At 50.2% G+C, this 22,498-nt stretch overlaps 1 protein-coding gene and 1 non-coding gene across 2 annotated transcripts in view; both read right to left on the bottom strand.

The window, feature by feature from the left end:
- Positions 1-454: 454 nt before the first annotated feature.
- Positions 455-22,498, bottom strand: part of GCN1 (GCN1 activator of EIF2AK4) — a 57,357-nt gene continuing 35,313 nt past the window's right edge. The window contains exons 37-58 of the mRNA XM_004429921.3: positions 21,699-21,878; positions 17,962-18,182; positions 16,647-16,715; positions 16,307-16,445; positions 16,021-16,217; positions 15,680-15,822; positions 14,268-14,385; positions 13,938-14,153; positions 12,609-12,773; positions 11,094-11,255; positions 10,718-10,810; positions 10,337-10,480; positions 9,972-10,241; positions 9,613-9,726; positions 8,893-9,123; positions 7,002-7,195; positions 6,751-6,865; positions 4,728-4,824; positions 4,201-4,349; positions 3,349-3,456; positions 1,703-1,921; positions 455-1,173 (exon numbers count right to left, since the gene is read on the bottom strand). Of these exons, the coding sequence (XP_004429978.1) occupies positions 1,048-1,173; positions 1,703-1,921; positions 3,349-3,456; positions 4,201-4,349; positions 4,728-4,824; positions 6,751-6,865; positions 7,002-7,195; positions 8,893-9,123; positions 9,613-9,726; positions 9,972-10,241; positions 10,337-10,480; positions 10,718-10,810; positions 11,094-11,255; positions 12,609-12,773; positions 13,938-14,153; positions 14,268-14,385; positions 15,680-15,822; positions 16,021-16,217; positions 16,307-16,445; positions 16,647-16,715; positions 17,962-18,182; positions 21,699-21,878 (3,470 nt within the window). The 3' untranslated portion in view covers positions 455-1,047. The remainder of the gene's footprint in view (positions 1,174-1,702; positions 1,922-3,348; positions 3,457-4,200; positions 4,350-4,727; positions 4,825-6,750; positions 6,866-7,001; positions 7,196-8,892; positions 9,124-9,612; positions 9,727-9,971; positions 10,242-10,336; positions 10,481-10,717; positions 10,811-11,093; positions 11,256-12,608; positions 12,774-13,937; positions 14,154-14,267; positions 14,386-15,679; positions 15,823-16,020; positions 16,218-16,306; positions 16,446-16,646; positions 16,716-17,961; positions 18,183-21,698; positions 21,879-22,498) is intronic.
- On the bottom strand, positions 2,849-2,953 carry LOC147912464 (U6 spliceosomal RNA). The gene has a single exon (XR_015549994.1). It is a non-coding gene; the product is annotated as a U6 spliceosomal RNA (small nuclear RNA).

Below are 22,498 nucleotides of genomic sequence, written 5' to 3'. Positions count from 1 at the left end.
TCTAGTTGCTGTATGTGGGACGCGGCCTCAGCATGGCCGGAGAAGCAGTGCGTCTGTGCGCGCCCGGGATCCGAACCCGGGCAGCCTGCATCGGAGCGCAGGCACTTAACCGCTAAGCCACGGGGCCGGCCCTGGATTTCTCTTTAAAACTTGACTACCAGCAGCTCTCTGCCTTTCTGAGTCAGAAAAGAGCAGAGAAGTGGCTACTTGGACCCTGGCATTCTCTACATCAGCTAAGATCGCAGGCCTGGCTGCATATGTCTCGAGACCCAACGTCAGGACACAGAAGTCTACAGACATCGACAAGACTCTTGAGAGCAGGAGAGAGTCGCCCAGAAATCAGAGTGCTGCCAATACTTATGAAAACAGTCGCAAGCCTTGCCTTATTCCTGATGCAGGAAGCTTCATGTTTAACGGATGTTTGGAGATTTTAAAAAATCTGCTTATAACAAGATTAAATCAAAGCCTTTATTAAACATTCCTCCTTCAAACAGCCTGCATTTAAGCCTATACCCCTCCCCCGACTTGGGACCCACCGGGGCTGTGTGAGCATCATCGCCACCTGACAGGGGTCAGATCCAGTCAGGCTGCACAACATTGAAAAGCCACGCCAAGACACACCACACCAGGCAGAGCGCCTCAGTTCTGTGCCCAACTCGGGATCTAGGCAAAAGGTTGGTAGCACTGGCTCTGGAACCAGAGCTCAAGCACAGGAGAAGAGCAACCAAAGGACTGACCCGACTGTTCCAGACCTGGCCATGCTAAGCTGGATGATCAGCTCTTGGCCGCCATTCAGTGAGGCTCATGCATGTGCTTTCTCTTGTCTTCTCCAAAGAAAAGGGTGAGAGATGGAAAAGGCAATTTTCAGTTGTGTGTGGGTTTGATTTAAGGCTTTGGCTGTGGTCTGTTGATATATTAAAATGCTTTCTGGGAACGCCATCTCCTAAGCTCCCCATCGGAACAAACGTATTTTCAAAAATGAAAACATTGAACAAAGAGGTGGAGCCGAAATGCTGCTGCGGAGCCTGGTGGGCGGGGCCAGGCCCATCATGTCAGAATGGTGTCGTCCACCTGCTCTGTGGAGTCGGCCTGGCTGGCCAGCTTCTTCAGGGACCTCCGGTTGCACTCATTCAGCACCTCCAAACTGGCCACATCCAGGATTTTGGAGAGGGACTGTGGGGAAGACGGAAATGAGGAGACAGAGTCAGAAGATGTGGCTTCAAGTTTCTCCAATCAAAGACAAAAATGAATGCTAACCTCAGAACTAGAACCACTGAGGTGAAATCTGGAAAAATAAGGGAATCAGAGGATCCAGGGAAAGCCAAGAAAACACTCATCATGCTTTTCATGTGGGGAGGCAGCAGTGGTTCGAGTTTTCAGTGCTTTCAAGGTGGCGAGCAGGTAGGGGACTGAGTGAACAGGGCTCTGGGCTTCCATCAGCAGCCCTACTGGGATCTGTTTTCTAGGTTTGGTTGCCACAGGAGATTTTATCTGAAGAAAGGGCTCTGTTGCTGAAAGAAGTCTGAACACCACAAGAACAGAGGAATGTGTTTTCAGGCACCAGATCACAATCTGCCCCTCAACACTCACACACGCGGGGTGGCAGGGAAGAGTATGATGCTTCAATACTGTCATGCAGAAGAGGCCTGCAAGACGAATGCCCCAGCATGCCCCGCAGAGGCGCTCCAGTCCAGGCTCCCACCTGAAACATCTCTTCTCCCTGCCTCATCTTCAGGAGGCTGACAATCGCCTGGTCGCTGTAGGCCCTTACGACTGTGTTTTTATCCTTGGTGTTATCAAGAAGAGCCTTCAGGATGGGTTTGATGGCCTGGGGGTCCAGGGGAGGCAATGGGTCCTTGTTTGCCCACCAGATCATCTTCTCAGCCACCAGCCTGATGTCACTGGATGGGTTCTGCAGACACTATGAAGAGGAACACAGGCTTTTAGTCAGGCACATCCAGTCTGTTTCTCAAAGAAGCCCAAACTCCTGCCCTGACACTCTCTTCATCACGGAAACCGACCCCAGTGCTCCCTTCCGATGCCTTCCCTCCTGTGGGAGGGTGACAGGCGTGATTCGGCCCCGTCTCCCTCTCTGCCTCATCTTGTGCCACTCTCCCCTCTGCTCAGTACTCTTGGCCCACGTGGCGCTTTCACTTCCCCCAACACACCATGTTCCTTCCTGCCTTGGGCCTCTGCACTGGCTGGTCCCACTGCCCAGGACGTGCTCGCCCCGGATCCTCACTTGGTTGGTTCCTTCTCATCCTTTAGGTCTCAGCTCACATGTCAACCTTCAGAGGTCTCCCCTGACAACACCATCTAAATTAGGGCCCTCCCCACGGGCTTCTTGTGTGTCTCCAACTCCAGAGATCTTGTCTGCCCTGGTCATCTCTACACCTTCAGGGTCTAGCCCAGCCAGCGCCCAGAGAGTCCTCAGTAAACAAATGCTGATGAAGAGCCGCACGCAGGGTGATGCCCTCACAGGCTCAGTCTAATCAGGGCCCTGTAAACTCTCAGCAGGGCTCTGGTGTCTGCAGGGAGGGGGCCATCACCTTTTGGAACCTCACTACTCAAAGCCATGTCCATGGACCTGCAGCACTGACAGGCCTGGGAGCTGGTTACAAAGGCAGAGTCTCAAGCGTGGCCGCATCTCTTAAAATGCGGATTCTGGTTCTGATTTGTGTCCACATTAATGTTTGGGAAGCACGCTTTACTACACAGGCAGAGGGGGCTCCACTGTCTGGCTCCCTGGCTTTCCTTTCTTTTTTTATTTTTTGGTTTATTGTGGTAACATTGGTTTATAACATTGTGTAAATTTCAGGTGTACATCATTATACTTCTATTTCTGCATAAAAATATGAAATGCTTCACGAATTTGCATGTCATCCTTGTGCAGGGGCCAAGAATCTTCTCTGTATTGTTCCAATTTTAGCATAGGTGCTGCCAAAGCGAGCACTCCCCGGCTTTCCTAATTGAGGCCTTGCAGCCACCACACGAGCCACACTAATAAGTGCCATGCCAGCTAAAGGGAGACAGGGAAGAGAAGATTTATTAAGATTTGAACCCAGGTTTGTTCCCAACTTTACAAAATCGGGGTGCCTAGAAAGAACGCCTAAAATAGTGGTTCTTCACTTGATTTGGGATCACAGGTCTATTTGAGAATCTGACAAAAAGTTGGGCATTCTTCCAGGGAAAAACGCACACAGAACCATTCTGCATTCTATCCCTAAGGGTTCAGAGATCTCCCGCAGGCTATCCATGGAGAACTCCTAGAACACAGCCGGTCTGAGGACACACTTCCAGTGTTCTCTGGGCCTGGGTCCTTCTCACAAATCAGGCTGCCCTGCTCACCTTAATGAACAGGCTGGAGAGTTTGGCTGGCAACTGTCCTCCTCCTGTCTCGATGTGATACTTCATCAGGAAGCCCATGCCCCGGACCCCACTCACCGCAATGGGGATCTGTGGAGAGGAGAGGGCTAGACAGGACGGCATCCTGCTCCTTCCTCGGAGCAACAGGGCCAGGCACAATCCCATTCCCCGGAATCTCCAGGACCCTGGTTTTTATCATCAGCCCCTCTACCCTTATTACACCCCAGCCAAGACTCCTCAATAGCTCTCATGTAGACATGCCACCCTGGCTGTGAGGCAGACGAATAAAGCCAGTGTCACTGGTTCCCAGGAACAGGGACCAGAGACTTTCTGACCTAGAAGGGACCTCTAGATGCTCCAAACAAACTCCTCACTGTTTAGATGATTAAATTGGGGCCCAGCGAGATTGAGTGCTGGTCCAAGGGCACAGCAAGCTACCGGCAAAGGTAAAATTTTTTTTTTTTTTGGTGAGGAAGGTTAGCCTTCAGCTAACATCTGTTGCCAATCCTCCTTTTTTTGCTGAGGAAGATTGGCCCTGAGGTAACATCTGTGCCCATCTTCTTCTATTTTATATGTGGGACGCCTGCCACAGCATGGCTTGATAAGCAGTGTGTAGGTCCACACCGGGGATCTGAACCTGCAAACCCCAGACCACCGAAGCAGAGTGTGTGAACTTAACCACTATGCCATGGGGCCGGCAAAGCAAAGGCAAAATTTGAAAACAGGCCTCCTACCACCCAGCCTGGGGTTCCCCAGGCTATGACAGCAAAGCTATGGCCATGGAATTTTGACTAGGGGAGGGGGAGGACTGGTCTGGCTGCCTTGAAGCCTTACCCTGTCTGCCATGGCATTGCTGAGGATCATGTCCTGAACTTCACTGCTGTATTTCCCTGCACAGAGTCTGCTGGGAGCCACATTCACAGCCACAGAGAGTGCCAGGCTCCGCCCGTGCCGAACCATCCAGTCAATGCCAGACACGTCCGCTGGGTGGAAGGACACAACTGGGGTCAACCTGCACTTTACAGCATGCCCCCAACACCCATGAAGCCCACAGGCCTACCCCACTTCTGAGACTAGCGTGCCGACTCGGGGCCTGTGGAAACCCCAGTCCACACTGTGTGCGGCCCTCCCTGCCCAACGTGGCATGTTAAGGTGGGGTCTCTCACAGCTGTGTTCTTTGAGCAGAGCTCAGGGCTACAGGACCACTGGAAATTCCATTTTTTTTTAACAGCTGAATTCCCAAGGAGCGGTGGTCCAGCTGCCAAAAGACCTTCTGAGAGGCAGGGGAGACAGGCGCCCACAACTCTCCCCCAGGGCTGGGGGCCTCTGAAGGGGATGGCCCCAGTGGACAAGAGACCTACCCAGCAAGCACTGCTGAAGAACAGCGCTAAGCTCCTCTTCCGTCAGAAAGGCACACAGTTCCCCCAGGCATCCGGCCGAGGAGACACGAGTGTTGTCCTGACAGGGCAGGGAAGGGAACGAAAGGTGGTGTGAGCCACACACCAGCTCCACGGTAACCAAGGCAACCAACTGTGCCCCGGATGGAGGGCAGAAGGGAAGGAGGAACAAAGCAACTCGGGGACTCTAAACACAGCCCTTACTCCAGGCACTGGCGCTCCTGCTGCCAGAGTGGGACTGCCATTCACTGCAACTGCTGCTTGGCAAGGAGTTAAAAATTACACATCCGGCACTTAATTATAGAAAACTCCAGTGTGTGTGCATATGGTAATCATCATAATAGCAATAATAACCGTATTTACACAGCACTTTTCTTTTTAGGACGTCTGAATGCTTTACATTTATTATCTCAGTTACTATCAACAGCCCCGTGAGGCAGGGAGGGGCGCACAGAGGGGACACCCCTGCCCATGGTCACCAGAGGCAGCTAGAGAACCTCTCTGAGCTCCTTTTTTTGTGTGTCATCTTGTGTCCAGAGTGACTCCCTGCTATCTCTCTACTGTGTCGGTGCCCACTGCCACCTCCATTATTCGGGTTTGTCCGAGGAAGTCAAAAGAAGACACTAATCAACCCCAAGAAGACAGGTGACAACCACGCTTTTTCTGTGAGAATCAAAGCCAGACACACAAATGGCTCCTTACTGCCCCTCCCTCGCCAGCTAATCACGGGATCCTGAGCAAGTGGGTTTTAAGTTATGTGCTACATTATTAATAAGTACCAACTTGACGTGCCTCCCCCAAAACAAACCACCAACCAGGGACTCAGTGACCTGTGGGGGAGGCTGATGCCAGGTTGGCACCCTGGACTGCCGCCTTTGATCCAGGGGAAGTTCTGAGTTGGGTGACGATGGTCTGCCAGCAGTTTGGGCCTCAGCTCCAAGCAGAAGCCCAGGAGCCAAGCAAGGCTAAAGCTGGCTCTCTCTGACACCCACTCTCTCCAGCAGGATCTATTTCAAGCTCCGTTGTGGTGAAATGCAAATTGGTTTAAATACTAACTTTTGCTTGTGCTGTGCACGGCCCCGTAAAAACCCTGACAGAATGGGACCAAAAGAAGGTAGAGTCTCCCATCTGTACCCCCAGAGAAGACAGGGCTTTAGTCAGAGAGCGGGCAGCTGGGGATTAGACCAGACCTGCGGAGCCGTGGTAAGTGCAGCAGCAATAATGGCTGGCCCCGTGTGTGGACACACAATGAAGTGTAAAACCATGTGAATTGAAAGGCCGCTCTCCAGAGATTAGGCCCCACAACAGAGGGCTGTCTGTCAAAGGGGAAAGAAAATTCTTATCCACAGACTCATCCCCTACTAGACCCGTCACAGTGCTGGGCAGCCGATGGGTACTTAACAAATGTCGCCAGACTGTGTGAGGAAGGGCCACACTGCTGGGACCTGGACAGGACCAGGAGTCGCAGGGCTCCGATCCTGGTTCTGACTCTACCACCTGCTGGAGTGTGGCCCCAGGCAAGTCTCGCCCTCTTCAACAGTGCTAAGACCTCCCACCCAGACAGTCATCAGACACCAAGTTTCTTGAGAGCTGTGACCATGCTTTACTCATCTCCGGGCTAGGCCCTTCGGCTCAACAAATGTTCCTGAACCAGTAACTGAAGCTCTTCATTTTACAAATGGGGAAATGAGGGCAGAGAGGGCAAGTGACTTGTTTAAATTTAGAGATTAGTGAGAGATATGGACTTTAAAAAACCTACTTTCTGTACCTATAAGACAGAATAATCAGTATCAATACTACCCACCTTGTCTCCCTCACAAGCAAATGCTTGGTAAGCCAGAAAGAGAGATATGAATGTCAGGAATGATTATGCCGACTGACCAGCTGGCAGCTGTACCAAGTTCGTCTAACACAAGCAGACACCAACAAACCCAAGAGGAGGGAAAGCAGTCGAGCCCATCAGCCCCACCACCACCTGCAGCTGTACCTCGTCATGTCCCAGCATGCTCAGCAGGAGCGAGACGATGTTTTTCCGGATGACTGTGTCCACTTTGGCCCCTGCTCCCTGAATCACAAACCTCAGGGCCTGCAGCATGGTGTCCCTACAGAACCAATGCACCCAATTTAAAACCTGGCTCTCCCTCACCACTGCTCCTGCCCACACAGGCCCTGCCCAGGGCTGCTTCAGAAGCTGCCTGGCCTCCTCGCAGCCACAGCACGCCCCCACTGGTACCTCACCTGACACCCGGGTCCTCCATGACACGGATTCCATTCAGCAGCTCTGTGAAGAGGGGATCTACCTTGATGTGGATGGAAATGAGCTTCCCCAGCGCATCAGCGGCCTTCAGGCGCACTCCCCGATTGGAGTCCTGCAGGGCTTTGGTAAAAGTGGTCTGCAGCTGGGGCAGGAAGGGCTTCAGGGCAATCCCAACCTGTTTGAGAAACCCACACCCGAAAGCACAGCTATGGTGAGCCCCAGGCCACAGTGTACTACAGGCACAAAAACAATCAATCACAAACCACCACGAGCTGACCCAGCTCTCACACACAGGCTAGGAATAGATATCCCAGAAGCGAGGAGCGCCAAGCACAGGCAGGTTATGCTCAGTCTCCTCTTCTGTTTTCAGCATCCTTCATTGCACTGAGAGGAGGAGGAGGAGGATGACGAGGGCGACCATCACCACCACAGGCACCGTCCGCATGGCTTAGTGGAGACCTATCCACGTGGACTAGTGACTTGAAACCTCCATCTCCGAATACATTAAAGAGTGGGGCAGGCAGCCAGCTGTCAGCACGGTTGAAGATCTGTTCTAGTGCCCAAACAGGGAAATGGACTGGGTACTAAGGGCAGGTACCATCTACTGAGCAACCGATACACAGGTTGAGCACTTGACAGTTAGCCCTCAACAATCCTATGAAACAAACGACCTCAGAAAGTCATCCCTGTACACATATGCACACCTCCCATTAAAAATCCAGTTTAATCCCTGACCATATATAGAAAAACAGGCACACTTTGGATAAAATACAGATGGGTCCGAGACAAAGGTTTACTTATTGCTAAATGGGAAAATCAAAGTAGCTGGTTGGAGGTCTGGAAATACTGGGGTTGGGGTTTGCAGGCTGCTGGAAGACACATCACAGACTAAAGCCAGCAAATCTGAGGTGGGAACCATCTGCCCAGGGGTGACATCTGACTCATGGCCTAAGGGACAAATGCTGTGAGAGAAGAACTCCATTTGTATGTAGAATTACAAAAATACCACACAAAAAAACACAAGGTGAAGATGATAATTAAAAAAAAAAAAAAGAATCAATTTTCTACAGAATGAGGCTGATGCTCACAATCCCCATTTTTCAGCTGGGAAGTTGCTCTCCACACCCTTCTCCCCAAAGGAAAAAAAAGCTACACATTTTCAGCTTGCTTTTGTTTCCAAATCTCAAGTAAGAATTCAATTTTTTATTACAACAACAAATCTTGGCTTTGTTGATACTTTTTAAAATCTAAAAGGCTTAATTATTGCCCCATAAAACATTACAAATGGTTAATATGTTGGATCTTTGCTTCTTACACTTTTGGCAAAAACTGAAGTTATTCCAGCTGCTCTCAGATTTCCTTTTCAGTCTCTCATCAGATTCTTTGCATCTCCCTTTATGAGGCGGCAATACAGAACGGAAGCATATTTAAACAATGTTTTAACTGTATTTATGTGGCCCTGGATTTTTTCCTCTGAACCAGTAGTTCTTCAAAATAATAGCAATTAGCGTGTATCGAGTGCTTAGAATGTGTCAGGCACTGTGCCTGGTGTTACTTCATCTAAGCCCCACGTTTCACGGCCTTCGTGAGGCAGGGAGAATTAGCGCTCCCAAATTATAAGTGAGGAAACAGGCTCAGAGGTTATATGACTTTCCCAAGTCATCCGGCCATATGGCTACAAAGTGGTGGACCTGGAATTGACCATTGTGTAGTGTGAGTCTATAGTCCAAGGTCTTAATCCCTGTGCTATGCTGTTTCTCCATAATAAGCTGTCACTCTGCTGCCACACAACACTGTGTGCCAGTCTCCTGCAGACAGATATGTCCTCTAAGATCCGAACGGACCAAGAGAATGAACTCGTTAGTCGCTCACCTTGGCCAGCAAGAGGCTGAGTGTCTCGAGCAGAGCCGCCTTCACGTTCCAGCTGAATCGGTCCCCCAGGATGCGAATCAGAGGGCCAGTGATGCTGACCACGGAGGGCCTCAGGGCGTCAGCTGAGGTGAGGCGGATCACCAAGCCTAAAGCTTTGGCTGCTTCCTCTTTCTGTTCTGGGCTGCCAGTTAGGACTCCCTCCCGCAACACTGGAAGGATGGAGGTTACTCCCTGACAAGAGAACCACACCCGAGGGTCAAATCTCTAGGGCACTGGGCTCAGGTGTCTCCCACTCGAAGCAAGGCGCTCCTGTCAGCCATCCTCTCCTCAGCTCCACAAGAGACACTGATTCCGGCTGCCAGAATCACAGCCTGAGACGGTGCCGGCTGGGAAACAGTTTTGACTTGACAGTGACAAGAAGATAAGAGCCCCCAACAGGCCTATCACACAGAGGTCCACGCGCTGCTGTCACCTCTGTGACTTACTTGCTCTGGCTGAGGTGCCCTCCACAGCTTACACTGAAAGCAGCACGAACCCTGCCCTCCTCTGGCCACCAGAGAGAAGAAACACGCTGTCTGGGAAAGTGCGGAATAGCACCTAGGGTGCTAAGTCAGATTAACACGTGGCTGCTCCCCTTGCCCCACCAGACCTGGGACTGGGGGTGAAGATGGAGGAAGGCCACATACCCACAGCAGCCTGCACCGCGAGCCCCCGGCTTACCTTCTTTGGGAGGCAGAACCCTGGCACATGCTCGCCTTTGCTCTCATTCCCTATGAGCCGGATTTCTTTGTGCAGTTCTTCAATGAGTGCCAGCTGATTGCCAGCATCCAGCTTCTGTAGGAAGCCAGGAAAAATCAGAGAGGATGTCAGAGTTCTAAGTACAGCCCTCTCAAAACTGCTTCAAAATAATATAGCAGGGGAAAGGGTGTGGGTGGGAGTGTAAACAAGATTGGCCATGGATTGATAAACGTTGAAGCTGCGTGATGGCTACACGGTGGGTTATTTTTAGAGTCTAGTCTTATAAGCGTCTGGAATTGCCTACAATCAAAAGCTGGTTGTGGGGTCAGCAGTCCCCTGACCTTGGTGATGGCATTCAGGGCATCCCAGCTCTCCTCTAGAACCACAGGGCTGGAGTCGTTGAAGAGGCGGATGAGGCCCGAGACCAGGCTCCGCAGGTGGCTGGTGTAGTCCGCCTTCGATCGGGAACAGTAGATGTTGAGGATGATGGCAGCAGCCTGCCTCATGCCCACCTCAGGGCTGCGGGTGGCTTCCAACAGATCCTCGATGATGATCCGGTGCCCAGTGTCATCCTCTACTGAGAGGATCACGGCCTGACAGTTGGCCATCTCCTAAAACCACAAGGGACACCTGGGCTGAGCATGGCTCTGCCAGGGAAGGATAGGACAGCCGTTAGAAAGCTGGCGAGACTGATCACCACACTCACCAGCTGCTCGTCCGGAGTCCCAAGCTTCTCCTTCAGGGCCAACATGACTGCTGGGAGGATCACTCCAAGATGACGGGTCAGTGCATCGCCTGCCACAGATGAAAGGAAAGCCAGCACCCGGGTATTGACAGGGGGAGTCGTCAGCTGTAGAATGATGAATAACATCAACTTAATGAATGCTGCCCCGTGCTGGCTGCTGCACTAGGCTCTGGGAGATCCCTTCCCGCTGTTCAGGGCTGAGTGTCTGCTCCAGGGCATCCCATACCCACCACCAGCCTCCCCCAACATCTGAGTTCAGAACTGGTCTTCCTGGCAGGCCCAGGAACAAGGATGGGGCTGTAGCTTCTGAGCCACAGGGGGTTGCCATGTGTTGGGATTTACCTTGGGCACGAGGTAGGGCAGCACCACACGACTCTTGATGGCCATAACTTGCTTCAGACCATCCAAGGCAAATTCTGACACCTCCTCATCATCCTGCAAAGGGGCATTGGGGGCAACACAGAGGAGTTGGCTCCTATCCCCACCTCTGCTGTCTGGACCAGCCACTGCCAACTTCCTTCTCCACTTCCCTCCCTCCCTCCCACTGCACCCACACTTACTGACTGTCAGCGGAGAAGCACAGCCAAATCTGATCCTGCTGCGCTCACTCCCTCTGGGGGCCCACACTGCGGCTGCCTTGGCAGAATAAGCCCCCTGCATTTTGCTTCTACAAAGATAGTAAAAGCCAAACTGGTAGGTGTGTGGCAGATCCACTCACCAGCTGCTTCAGTAAAAACGGGAGAATGTCCTCCAGAGCCTGGTGGCCAATGGTGGAATGCAGCTGCTCGAAGGTCTTGGCTGCCGCCTCTCTGACCTCCTCCAGCGGGTCACACAAAGCCTTCCTTGCCGTGGGCACCAGGGACTCAGAGAAATACAGCACCTGCAACAGCACACGCGGGCTGTACCTGACACTGCAGAGGCAAGGAGGGAGCGGAAGCAAGCCCGGGAGGATGGGTGAGGCCCTCTGGCCTGGCCAGGCCATCGCCACTTCCTTGGCTTGACTTTTTTCAACTGAGTTTTCTGTGAAACTGTGCACATATAAAAAAGCAGAGAGGATATGTAATCTACCCCTGAGGACCTTTCACCTAGACTTAATAGCTTGATTTTTTTCAGGTGAGTTCTCCAGATACTCTCCGTCTCCTACAGGAACTCCAAACTCCTTCCCACAGCAAGGCTCTGCATGCCAAGGCCTCCTCTCCCTCGACTCTCTGTTTTGCTTTTCCTCTTGGAAAACTTCCAAGTCCTTCTTCAAGTCTCAACTCAAATAAATACTTGCTCCTCTATGAAGTCTTTGGGGCTACAGCAGGCCCAAGGACAGCTCTGTTTCCTTTGTAACCAATTCCACCACAGCCAAGCTCACTATGAATCTTAGGACTGGTTACGTGTTGGCCTCACCACAGGCAAGGTCTCGGCCTTTGGGGGACTCAGTAACTAGTCAATGAATCACAACTCTATTTGGTGACAGAATTTATTCGTGTTCTTTGCCAAATGAAATATGAAACCTCAAATGTAATACATATAACTGATACACACCGGAGAAGGATCCAGTAAATCAGATGAGGATGCTCAGGCTAAGCAATTGGCTACGTGCTTACATTTCTCACTGGCCATCCACTTCATCACTTTGGTGCTTTCATCCTTGTCGAGAGCCCTATATATATTCAACCTACTCCCCAGGCATGTTTCCAGGATCAATTACCTTAGAAAGGTCAGTGAGAAGGACTCCAAACCCCTCAAATGTTGCTACTATGGAAAGAGTATTATTGCTGGAGAGAATACGTTTCCACCCACTGGGTACTTACTCTTATCTACTCCACTCCTTCTAAGAACAAGTGCACGCACCTCCTGCTCCCTGCCGCCCTCCTTTCCCTGCTAAGGATATCACACATTTTAACTGAACTGACAAAGTGACACAAAAGGGATTAATCTGGAGCAACCTCAGGAGTAGTGAGAAAAAGATCATCTCTGATTTCCAAAAGCCACTCAAGGCCTCTAAATCACTTAGTTTTTAGCCTGCAAAACTGACAGGAAAGCTGAGAGGAGGGAAGCCCCAGTCCACATGTGGCCCGCCAACACCCCACTGCCAGCAGTGCCCTCTGGAGTGAGGTTCATGTGTCCTGAGGGGGAAACGAAGTGTCCCTGGTAGTGCAGCTTCTCCTGTAACCTCCCCCCAGCCCTCTGAGTCAGGTCACCTGCAGGGGCAGGGCCTGCGGGGCCCTTAGAAGATACTCACGGCGTCCCGGCTGGTGGACTTCATGATCTCACTCAGCCCAATGCACACACCCTGCCTCTCGTCACTCTTCTGAGACCGCAGGCCTTCCTCAAGGATGGGGATGATCTCAGGGAGGATTTTCTCCCCTAACTTCCGGACGAGATCTCCCAACGTCCTTGCTGCAATCTGTCCGCAGAGATCAAGCCAGACATCAATTCCCTGCAAAGCCCAGGACACCCAGAGGACAACTCCAGAGTGAGGGCCCTGGACCTCTTAGACTTTATCTGAGTCACTGACTTAACTTCCCCAAATGTTCTTACCCCTGAAGAGCTCCCCCTAGGTGCTTACAAAACACTACAAAATAAAATTATCTCTTTGTGTCACACACACCTACACAGCCTAAAGCAAGAGCCGGCACCTTATCTATGAACAGGAACTTCATCATATGCTCTCAGTCAAGGGCCAATTTCCCTGGATTAAAAACTGCAGCCTAGAAGTCACTTAACCCTGTGCTCTTGCCCAAGAGGAGCTGAATTGGGAACAAATGCTTTAAGGAAAAAACCCATCTCCTCTGAGGCCCCATGCAAACCTTTCTTTAGAGCCAAATATGCAGTTTCCCTTTCAGGGATGGGGGTAGGGTGCCAGGGAGTGGGCCAAAGGGGACTGGCAAAAGTGATCATCAGTCCAGGCTGAGCCCCTCCTCCAACCAACAAACATGGCCTGCCCCAGCCTGACGTGTCAGCCCTATCTCACACCATGCTTGCGCCTGTCTGCTTTCTCACTCCAGACTCACCAGCCTTTGCTCAGCCCCTACCGTTGGCCACGTTCCTGCCTACCACAGGGCTTTTGCACATCCCACCCTTGTATCTAAAGCACTACTCCCTCTGTCTGGAATAGTCTTTCATCACCTCCCTCACCTGGCTGGTGCTTACTCATCTTTCATCTTCAAGCATAAATTCTTCTGAGAAGCCTTCCTTGACCTCCCTAGCTAGGTCAAATGCCCCTGTGATAAGCATATGCAGTGTCATGCAGCACTTGCCACAGCTGCATTTACATCTGTCTGTGTGGTTATTTGATTAATATCCACCTCCTCTACCAGACTGTAGCATCACAAGGACAAGGAATGAGGCTGCCTTTCTTCTCCACTATATTCCCAGGTCTTAGGCCCCTGCTTAGCACCTAGCAGATGCTCAATAAATATCTGTGGAATTACTAAGTAAATAAATAAATGTTCTCCTGTTAGAGACGGGACCCTAGGCGCTCTCCCGGTCTCTGCAGACCCAGCTTTCTAGCCTCTGAAAGGAGGTTATCAGGGGCTGCTGGGTCAGAAGCAAGGCCCGGGAAACTCACCGTTCTCTTATCTGCACATGTGCTGGCCAGGAAACCCAGCAGGAGACCAAAGAGAGTGGGCAAGATCTCACGCAAGGTGCGGGGTGTATTGGAGACCACAATCTTCCAGACATGCAGGGATGCTTGCCGCACAACCAGCTGGGTGTCCGAGCGGCCCATATATAGCCCTGCCAACACCCGGTTCCGCCGATCTACCCCGAGGGCAGTGATGATCGCCTGCAGCCAGTGGAAAGGAAACAGAGAATACACAGGGTGAAGCCTCCACAGCATGAGTGCCAGGGCACATCCCTACCATCAGCAAAGCAAGGAAAATCAACTCAAGGCACATACTTTGTTGGACTGGGCAGTTCCAAAGTTATCATCTTCGGAGGCAGTTTCTGTGGTCATCTTGCCAGTGACTCCTGAGATGTGGAACAGGAGATCCCCAAGGAGCTGAACAGAGCTGAACCTGAGAAGGATGCCAACAGCAGAGTCACACAGCCACAAGGGGCAGTCTCAGGGCACAACCAAGCACAGCACAGAAAAGAGACTGGAAGGAAATGCACCCAGAATATTCATGGTGGTTATCTTGGAATGGGAGAAAAGTTACAGGTGATGATCATTTCCTCACACTTTCTACACATTTTCTTGCCAACTTTTCTACTAATAAACTTTAATCATGGAAAAGAATAAACACTTTTAAAAAGCAAGTGTAAAAATTTCTATAATATACGTTATAAAAAGAGAGAGAGAGAGAGAACATAGAGGGAAGCATTAACAGGAAACCAGGAATGCTGATCAACAGAAGTGGAGACATCAGAACGGCCTAGAAAGATAAACTTTATTTCTCTTCAAATTAAATGAGGTTTATTGTTTTTAATGATCATAAAAAAATAATAGTCATAGGGGCTGGCCCCGTGGCTTAGCGGTTAAGTGCACGTGCTCCATTGCTGGCAGCCCAGGTTCGGATCCCAGGCATGCACCAACGCACCGCTTGTCCAGCCATGCTGAGGCGGCGTCCCACATACAGCAACTAGAGGGATGTGCAACTATGACGTACAAACTATCTACTGGGGCTTTGGGGAGAAAAGGGGAGAAGAAAAAAAAAAAGGAGGATTGGCAATAGATGTTAGCTCAGGACCGGTCTTCCTCAGCAAAAAGAGGAGGATTGGCATGGATGTTAGCTCAGGGCTGATCTTCCTCACAAAAAAAAAAATAAACACCCTGACACTCTGGTGACACTCTTGCACACATGGCCTCTACAGAGACACGCACGCCCCACACAACGTGGGAAGTGGGAAGGCTGAGGAGCTTTCTGTGTCAGCTTAGATAGTCCTCTTATCCTGTCCTTTGTAATGGCTGAATAAAAGTTCATGCTGTGGATGTGCTACGACTTAAACCAACCTCCAATTTTCCAATGATAAACAATACTGCAACAAACATCCTTCTATGGACATCTTTAAGCACTTGACCAAATATGTCCTTGGAATAAATTCCTGTAAGTAGAATTTCCAGATTAAAAAGTTTTGTGTTTAAAATTTTGTGTTTAAAATTTTAATACAAACTGAAGGACTGAACAGAGAGAACTTTATAAAAGAGAATCAGAATGAAGACAATGCTACAGGAAACAGGCGAGTTACAAAACGGTTAAAAGCAAGGGTCTGGAGAAAGTGGAGAGAGTTCTTGGCAACTCATTCTGCTCGTTTCTCAGAGTTCCCAAAGCGCAAAGCTGGGGCTGTGGGCCTTCCTGCCTGAGTTCTCACCTTATTCTCCAGAGGTCGTCAAAGAGGCCTTGCTCCAGCTGGGGCAACAGCAGGGCGATGGCCGTCTCAGCGTACATGGAGATGACCCGCTGGCCGGCACGCAGGGCAGTATCACGCACAAACTCGTTCTCATCAGCAAGAGCCTGTGCACACAGAAGGTGGGTCAGCCAGGGCTGCCACCCCCAGATACCCAGACCCCAAAGTAAATGGGACTCCCTGAATAGCAAGATGAGGACTCCTGCCACCCAGCCCCAATTGGCAGGGAGCCCAGCTCTCCAGGAGAACACATGCATCCTGCCCTCCTCAGTAACGCCACCCTCAGCATGGTCATTGGTGCCTACTTTGAGGATGCAGGGGATGATGGGCCCCACGTAAGGAGTGAACTTGTCCCCGAAGGTGATGGGCAGGTAGTTGAACATCATGATATAGCCATCTCGGACATGGGGTGCAATGTCCACTTTGCTAGCTGTAGCCACGATTTCCGGCATCAGCTTCTCCAACTTCTCCACCCCCAAGCCAGCCATAACCTCAGCCAACCCTGTAACAAAAGGACAGAATGAACCCACTAGATCTGAGGGCCCCTAGAGGGCATTCCTGGACTGGCCCCTGGGCCTGCTCTAGCCTCACCTTGTGCAGCGCCTGAGCGATCCACAGAGCTCTGCTCATAGGTCAGCGTCTCCATCAGCCACGGCAGCAAGTCCTCAAAGCACGACTCCCCCATGCCCTTCACCATGGCCCCAAGAGCCTTTGCAGACACTGTCCGCACCTGTCAGGTAACCGAGAGCAGGGATGGTGAGGAGATGTGACTCAAAACTAGGTGACCACACAGGAGCAAAGAAGGACCCCTCAGGAGTCCCTCCCTTTACCAAACAGACATAAAAGCAGCTTAAAGGGAATTCTCAGAATCAAATTTTCTGAGGACTGGGCTAAAATAACAAGCTCCTGACCCCTCTCCTCCCAGACTCACCTCAGGTACAGGATCCAAAAGAGAGGCTTTCAGGCCAGGTGTCACACTTGGCAGGTAAGGAGCCAAATCCTACAATAACACAAGAGGTGACTCAAGCAGAGGCCCGATTCCTACTTTCTTTGGGATTCGTTCTGTTGTGGACCCTGACCTCACCATTCTGCTGACAAGGAGCGCTCAGCAGGGGGGCTTCCAGAACAGGTGGGGAAGGGCAACTGGCAAAGAATTCCCTGCTCTGACTGGTTCCTTGAGGGCCCTGCGCAATTGCTCAGGGAAACCTATGCGGGACCCAAGGCCCATCCTCAACAGGTTGGGAGATGAGAGAGCCGCCAGCTATAGTCCAAAGCTCTTCCCCTCCTGGGACCAAGGCCTGCCCAGCCTCTGGAATCTAGGAAATTATTTCTGGCATTTTCCTTTCAGAATTGCATTATCATCTTCCCTTTCTTCACCTTAAATGGTTTATGTCTCTTGATATAGCATTCAGCTTAGGGAACAGTTTTAAATATAGAAAAAGCCTTATGTTCACTGAAGCATCATTTTAAACAGCAAAAAACCTTGGACACTACATGACCAATGATAGAATTATGTAAGTTATAGTATATAAACTTGTTGGAATATTATATAACTATTAAAAATCAGTTTTATGAATAACATTTTAACTTGAAAATAAGTTTGTGTTCAGTAATACAATTTTTAAAATGTAATAAAAATCATTAACAGTAACTGTTTTAGTGTTGGAAGACTACAGACAAAATTTTTTGTTTTTCTAGTTTTTCAGTTTCCCAAATTTTCTAGGATTGACATAACTTCCCACTTTGTCTCTTGTGTCCGTAGGCTCAGCAAGCAAAGCAGAGCTGTGGCAGACAGTGAGACCACAAATGCAACCCCTGGGGCAAGGAAACAAACAAATAAACAAAGTAAATCTCCTCAACTAGGCTGATTTCCTCTGAGAGGCCTACAGAAGCAAATGCTTGTGACAAGAAAACACTGCAAGCAGTCAAAGCAGCAGCCACTTCCCCAACACTCCTGAAAGGTCAAACAAAGGTGAGGCTGGACCTTTCCTCCCTCTCAATCTGGAAAAGGGGCCCACTGAGACGGGCCTCACCTAGGGGCTGAGCTAACAAGGACTTGAGCCACTGTCCTGTGCAAGATGCCCACAGAGCCTAGATTTCTACCCTCCACCCCAAAATGGTCCATTTCTTCCCCTAAACATAATCAGGGACCAAATGCACACAGCCCTCCCATGTCTACTGTGGGCAGGGACTCTGTGCCCTAAACCAGCATCTACTGGTCTGTCCTGGACCAGCTGGGCTGCTACCTTCTGGTCTGTCAGGGAGTACATGTTGCCAATAATCTGGGCTGCCATCTTCCGAGTGTCTGTGGAACGGTCCTGGAAGGCTCTCTGGACGATGGGCATGATGAGGGCCAGGGACGGAGCATCAATAAAGTGGACAAACTTCGTGTCCAGCAGGGTCTGCAAGCACTTCTGGGTCTTCCTGGAGGGGTCTGTCAGGGCATCCAGCAGGACCGGGGCAATGGCTGCATGTCCAAACAGGAGAGAGGCTGGTTTGTACAAGTCTACGGTGTGGCAAAGCCGCTGGGTCCCCAGAACTAGGGGGGATCAGAAGAGAAGGGAGTCCCAGCTACCGCTCCCTGAAGCCCCACAAGTTGCCAGCTGGGGAAGCCACCCTGTCTGCAAAGAGCAATCCTCTCCACCAGGAGGAAGCAGTGTGGAGGTGGCAGCTGTCGCCCCTCTGCACTATGGAGCTGTGATCTAGCCTCAGTGGGCACTGAGCCGCAGCCACAGTGCTGGGCCTCCACAGGAGAGCTGCTTGAGCACCATGGACCTTACTCTGGAAGCAGTAACCAGAAGTGATTTTGTGAAAAAACTTTTGAAACACCAAAGGAAACTGAACCAATGGTGGGAGTGAAGCACACAATGCTCAGAGGAGCTAAGCCCAGATAAAATGAGCTCTCAGATTCAGCACCATGAGCCCAGCAGAAGGAATATCAAGAGAAATACCTGGCTTATCTTTTCCAAAAGCCCAGGGAATTTAACCACTATGAAGACCCATGCTGGTGGCTGACAATTAAAAAAAACAAATAACGCAATTTAAAAAAGGGCAGAGGGGGGTCAGTGTGGTGGCGTGGTGGTTGGGTTCGCCCGCTCCACTTCGGCAGCCCAGGGTTTGCAGGTTTGGATCCCGGGCGTGGACCTACACGTTGCTCATCAAGCCATGCCTTGGCAGCATCCCACGTACAGAAAACAGAGGAAGACTGGCACAGACGTTAGCTCAGGGACAATCTTCCTCACAGAAAAAAAAAAGGGCAGAGGATTTGAATAGACAGTTCTCCAGAGAAGATATGCAAATGGCCAATAAGCACATGAAAAGATGTTCAACATCATCAGTCATTAGGGAGATGCAAATCAAAACCACAATGAGATGCCGCTTCATACCCACTAGGATGGCTGTAACCAAAAAAACAGATAATAACAGGGTTGGCAATTAGAACTCTCATATATTACTGTTGGGAATCTCAAATGGTACAGCCACTTTGGAACATTCTAGTAGTTACTCAAAAACTTAAAGTTATGACATGACCCAGCAGTTTCATTCCTAGGTATCTAACCAAGAGAAGTGAAAAATGTCTACAAAAAACTTATACACAAATGTTCATAGAAGCATTATTCTTAATAGCCAAAAAGTGGAAACAGGGCCGGCCCCGTGGCTTGGCGGTTAAGTGCGTGCGCTCCGCTGCCGGCGGCCCGGGTTCGGATCCCGGGTGCGCACCGAGGCACCACTCCTCCAGCCATGCTGAGGCCGCGTCCCACATACAGCAACTAGAAGGATGTGTAGCTATGACAGACAACTATGTACTGGGGCTTTGGGGGAAAGATAAATAAATAAAATCTTTAAAAAAAAAAAAAAAAAAAAAAGTGGAAACAACCTAAATGTCTATCAACTGATGAATGGATAAAAAAAATGTGATCTATACACACAATGGAATATTATTCAGACATAAAAAGGAATGCAGTACTGACACATGCTACAATGTGGATGAACCTTAAAAACATAAAGTTAAGTGCAAGAAGCTAGACACAAAAAGCCACATGTATGATTCCTTTTACATGAAGCGTTCAGAATAGGCAAAACCACAGACAGAAAACAGATTAGTGATTGTCAGAGACTAGAGGTAGGGGATGAAATAAAGAGTGAATGCTAATGGGTATGGTGTTTCTTTTTGGGATGATGAAAATGCCCTGGAACTAGACAGTAGTGATGCTTACATAATTTTGTGAATATACTAAAAAACACAAAATTGTACGTTTTTTAAAAGTGAATTTTGTATTATGCAAATTATTTCTCAATTAAAGAAAAAAAGACCTAAGCTGGATTCCCAAAATGAAGGCACTTCCACTCATTTGATAGAAATGAGACTGTTCTATTTAAAAAAAAAAAAAAGAAAAAAAAAAGAAATGAGACTGTTCTGGGGGCTGGCCTGGTGGCGTAGCGGTTAAGTGCACGTGCTCCACTTCAGTGGCCTGGAGTTCTCAGGTTCGGATCCCAGGCACGCACCGATGCACCACTTATCAAGCCATGCTGCTGGCGGCATCCCATATAAAGTAGAGGAAGATGGGCACAGATGTTAGCCCAGGGCCCATCTGCCTCAGCAAAAAGAGGAGGATTGGAGCCGGCCCGGTGGCGCAAGTGGTTAAGTGCACACGCTCCACCGCTGCGGCAGCCCGGGGTTCGCCGGCTCGGATCCCAGGCGCGCACCGACGCACCGCTTGGCAAGCCATGCTGTGGCGGTGTCCCATATAAAGTGGAGGAAGATGGGCACAGATGTTAGCCCAGGGCGAGTATTCCTCAGGCAAAAAAAAAAGAGGAGGATTGGCAAATGCTAGCACAGGGCTGATCTCCTCACACACACACAAAAAAAAAGGAGGAGGATTGGCAACCGATGTTAGCTCAGGGCTAATCTTCCTCAAGAAAGAAAGAAAGAAGAAGGAAGGAAGGAAGGAGGAAGGAAGGAGGGAGGGAGGGAGGGAGGGAGGGAGGGAGGAAGGGAGGAAGGGAGGAAGGAAGGAAGAAAGGAAGGAAGGAGACTGTTCCGGGCCTTAGAAATGCCCAGGGCTGCTGGACATCGTAGAAAGAAAAAAAAACAAAAAAATCCAAGTATATCCATTCATCCCTTGAAAAACAAAAACAAACAAAAATCCCATCATTTTCTGAATGAAACAAAGTCTACTAACACTCTGGCTGAACTCCACTGAATGGGCAAGGATGCTCCACGTTAAAGCTTAAAATTTAACAAGTGATGTGCTAGTCAAGGTGGCCGCTGGGCTTTGTTTCTAGAAATCAACCTCTTCCCATGACTCAAGAAAGAACCATACTAAAGAGGACAGTTAAGGGGAATAATCTTTCCCTAACCTCCCCCTACCACAGGTCTCCTGGAATGAGACAGAAAGTAAGTTCCCAAAGAACCTAACACTTCAGATGATGCTGATGTGGCCCAGAGCTTCTCATTCAGTTCTCTTGACCACAGGGCTCAGCTTAGTGCATAGGGCTCTCTCAGAGTCAAGCTGCTTCTGAGCCAGTAACTCAGTTTCCCTATCTGTGCAATGACAACTGCTCCAGACCAGTGGGAGAACAGATTGCTTCCAACTACTTTCCACTAATTATTCTAGGAAAAGCGCTTCCCAGAATTTAAAGATTTTATTTATTTATTTCTTCCCCCAAAGCCCCAGTAGATAGTTGTATGTCATAGCTGCACATCCTTCTAGTTGCTGTATGTGGGACGCGGCCTCAGCATGGCCGGAGAAGCGGTGCATCGGTGCACGCCTGGGATCCGAACCCGGGCCGCCAGCAGCAGGGCGCACGCACTTAACCACTAAGCCACGGGGCTGGCCCAGCTTCCCAGAATGTAGAGGATATTTCAATGTGAACATCTGTCCTCAGAGGGCAAAGATCTTTGCTGAATGGGTGCATGCCTCGTGCAGTATCAGGGACGGGAGGAGAAGCCAGGGACGGTGCCCTTGTGGGAGAGGCATACCCAGGATCTCCGGGTTCCTGATGACGGAGCCGATTTGCCTGAGCGCCTGCTGTCCGGCCTTCTGTACTTTGACATGGGAGTCGGTGAGCACCTCTGTAAGCTTGGGCACGATGTTGGGCAGGCAGGATGACAGCTGCTTGGGAGCACAGTACGCCATTGCCCCAAGCAACTCCACTGATCCTGCAGACGGTAGACACACGCCCAGCATGGAATCACTGAGCAGAGGCTGGCGAGTCGCCTGGGCTGCCTGCCCAGGCAAGTGACAACCAGCCTGCTCCTCTGCAGACTGTGCTCAAGTGGTCCCTGGGAAGAGGGCAGAGGGGGCTGGCTCCAGCAGAGCGAGCAAAACGCTCCTGAGGTCTGCACAGCCATGGGATCCCGGGTGAGGGGCAAGGCAGCAGTGGGGAAAGAGGTGAGACCAGGATGGGGAAGATCTGGATTAGTCTTGGTGGTGATCCAAGGCAAATTCACTCAATTTCTCTGGCCTCAGTTTCCTCATCCACAAATGAAGAAACTGATTTAGATCTGTGATTTTTCAAACTGTAGGGCAAAGCCTGAAGGACTGAGGGGGAGGCCAAGTGGGAGGACCCCAGACCTCAACCCTGCCCAAACTAGAACAACTCTGCTTGTATCTGTATTAGGATCCCAGATAAGATTATATTTTTTTAAAAGGGGTTTAATGGGGGAAAAAAACCTTTAAAATCACAGAACTAGCCACAGACTAGCTTTAAAACTCTGGGATTTGGGGACTTAAGGCTGTGGCTCCTGTCAGAGGTCTGTTCTTCGTGTGAAAGCACACA

Source organism: Ceratotherium simum, chromosome 35 (genome assembly GCF_057802395.1).
Source record: "Ceratotherium simum simum isolate JZ-2026a chromosome 35, ASM5780239v1, whole genome shotgun sequence".
NCBI lineage: Eukaryota > Metazoa > Chordata > Mammalia > Perissodactyla > Rhinocerotidae > Ceratotherium > Ceratotherium simum.
Note: the sequence above shows the minus strand (reverse complement) of the source record. Positions and strands in the feature narration are given on the sequence as shown.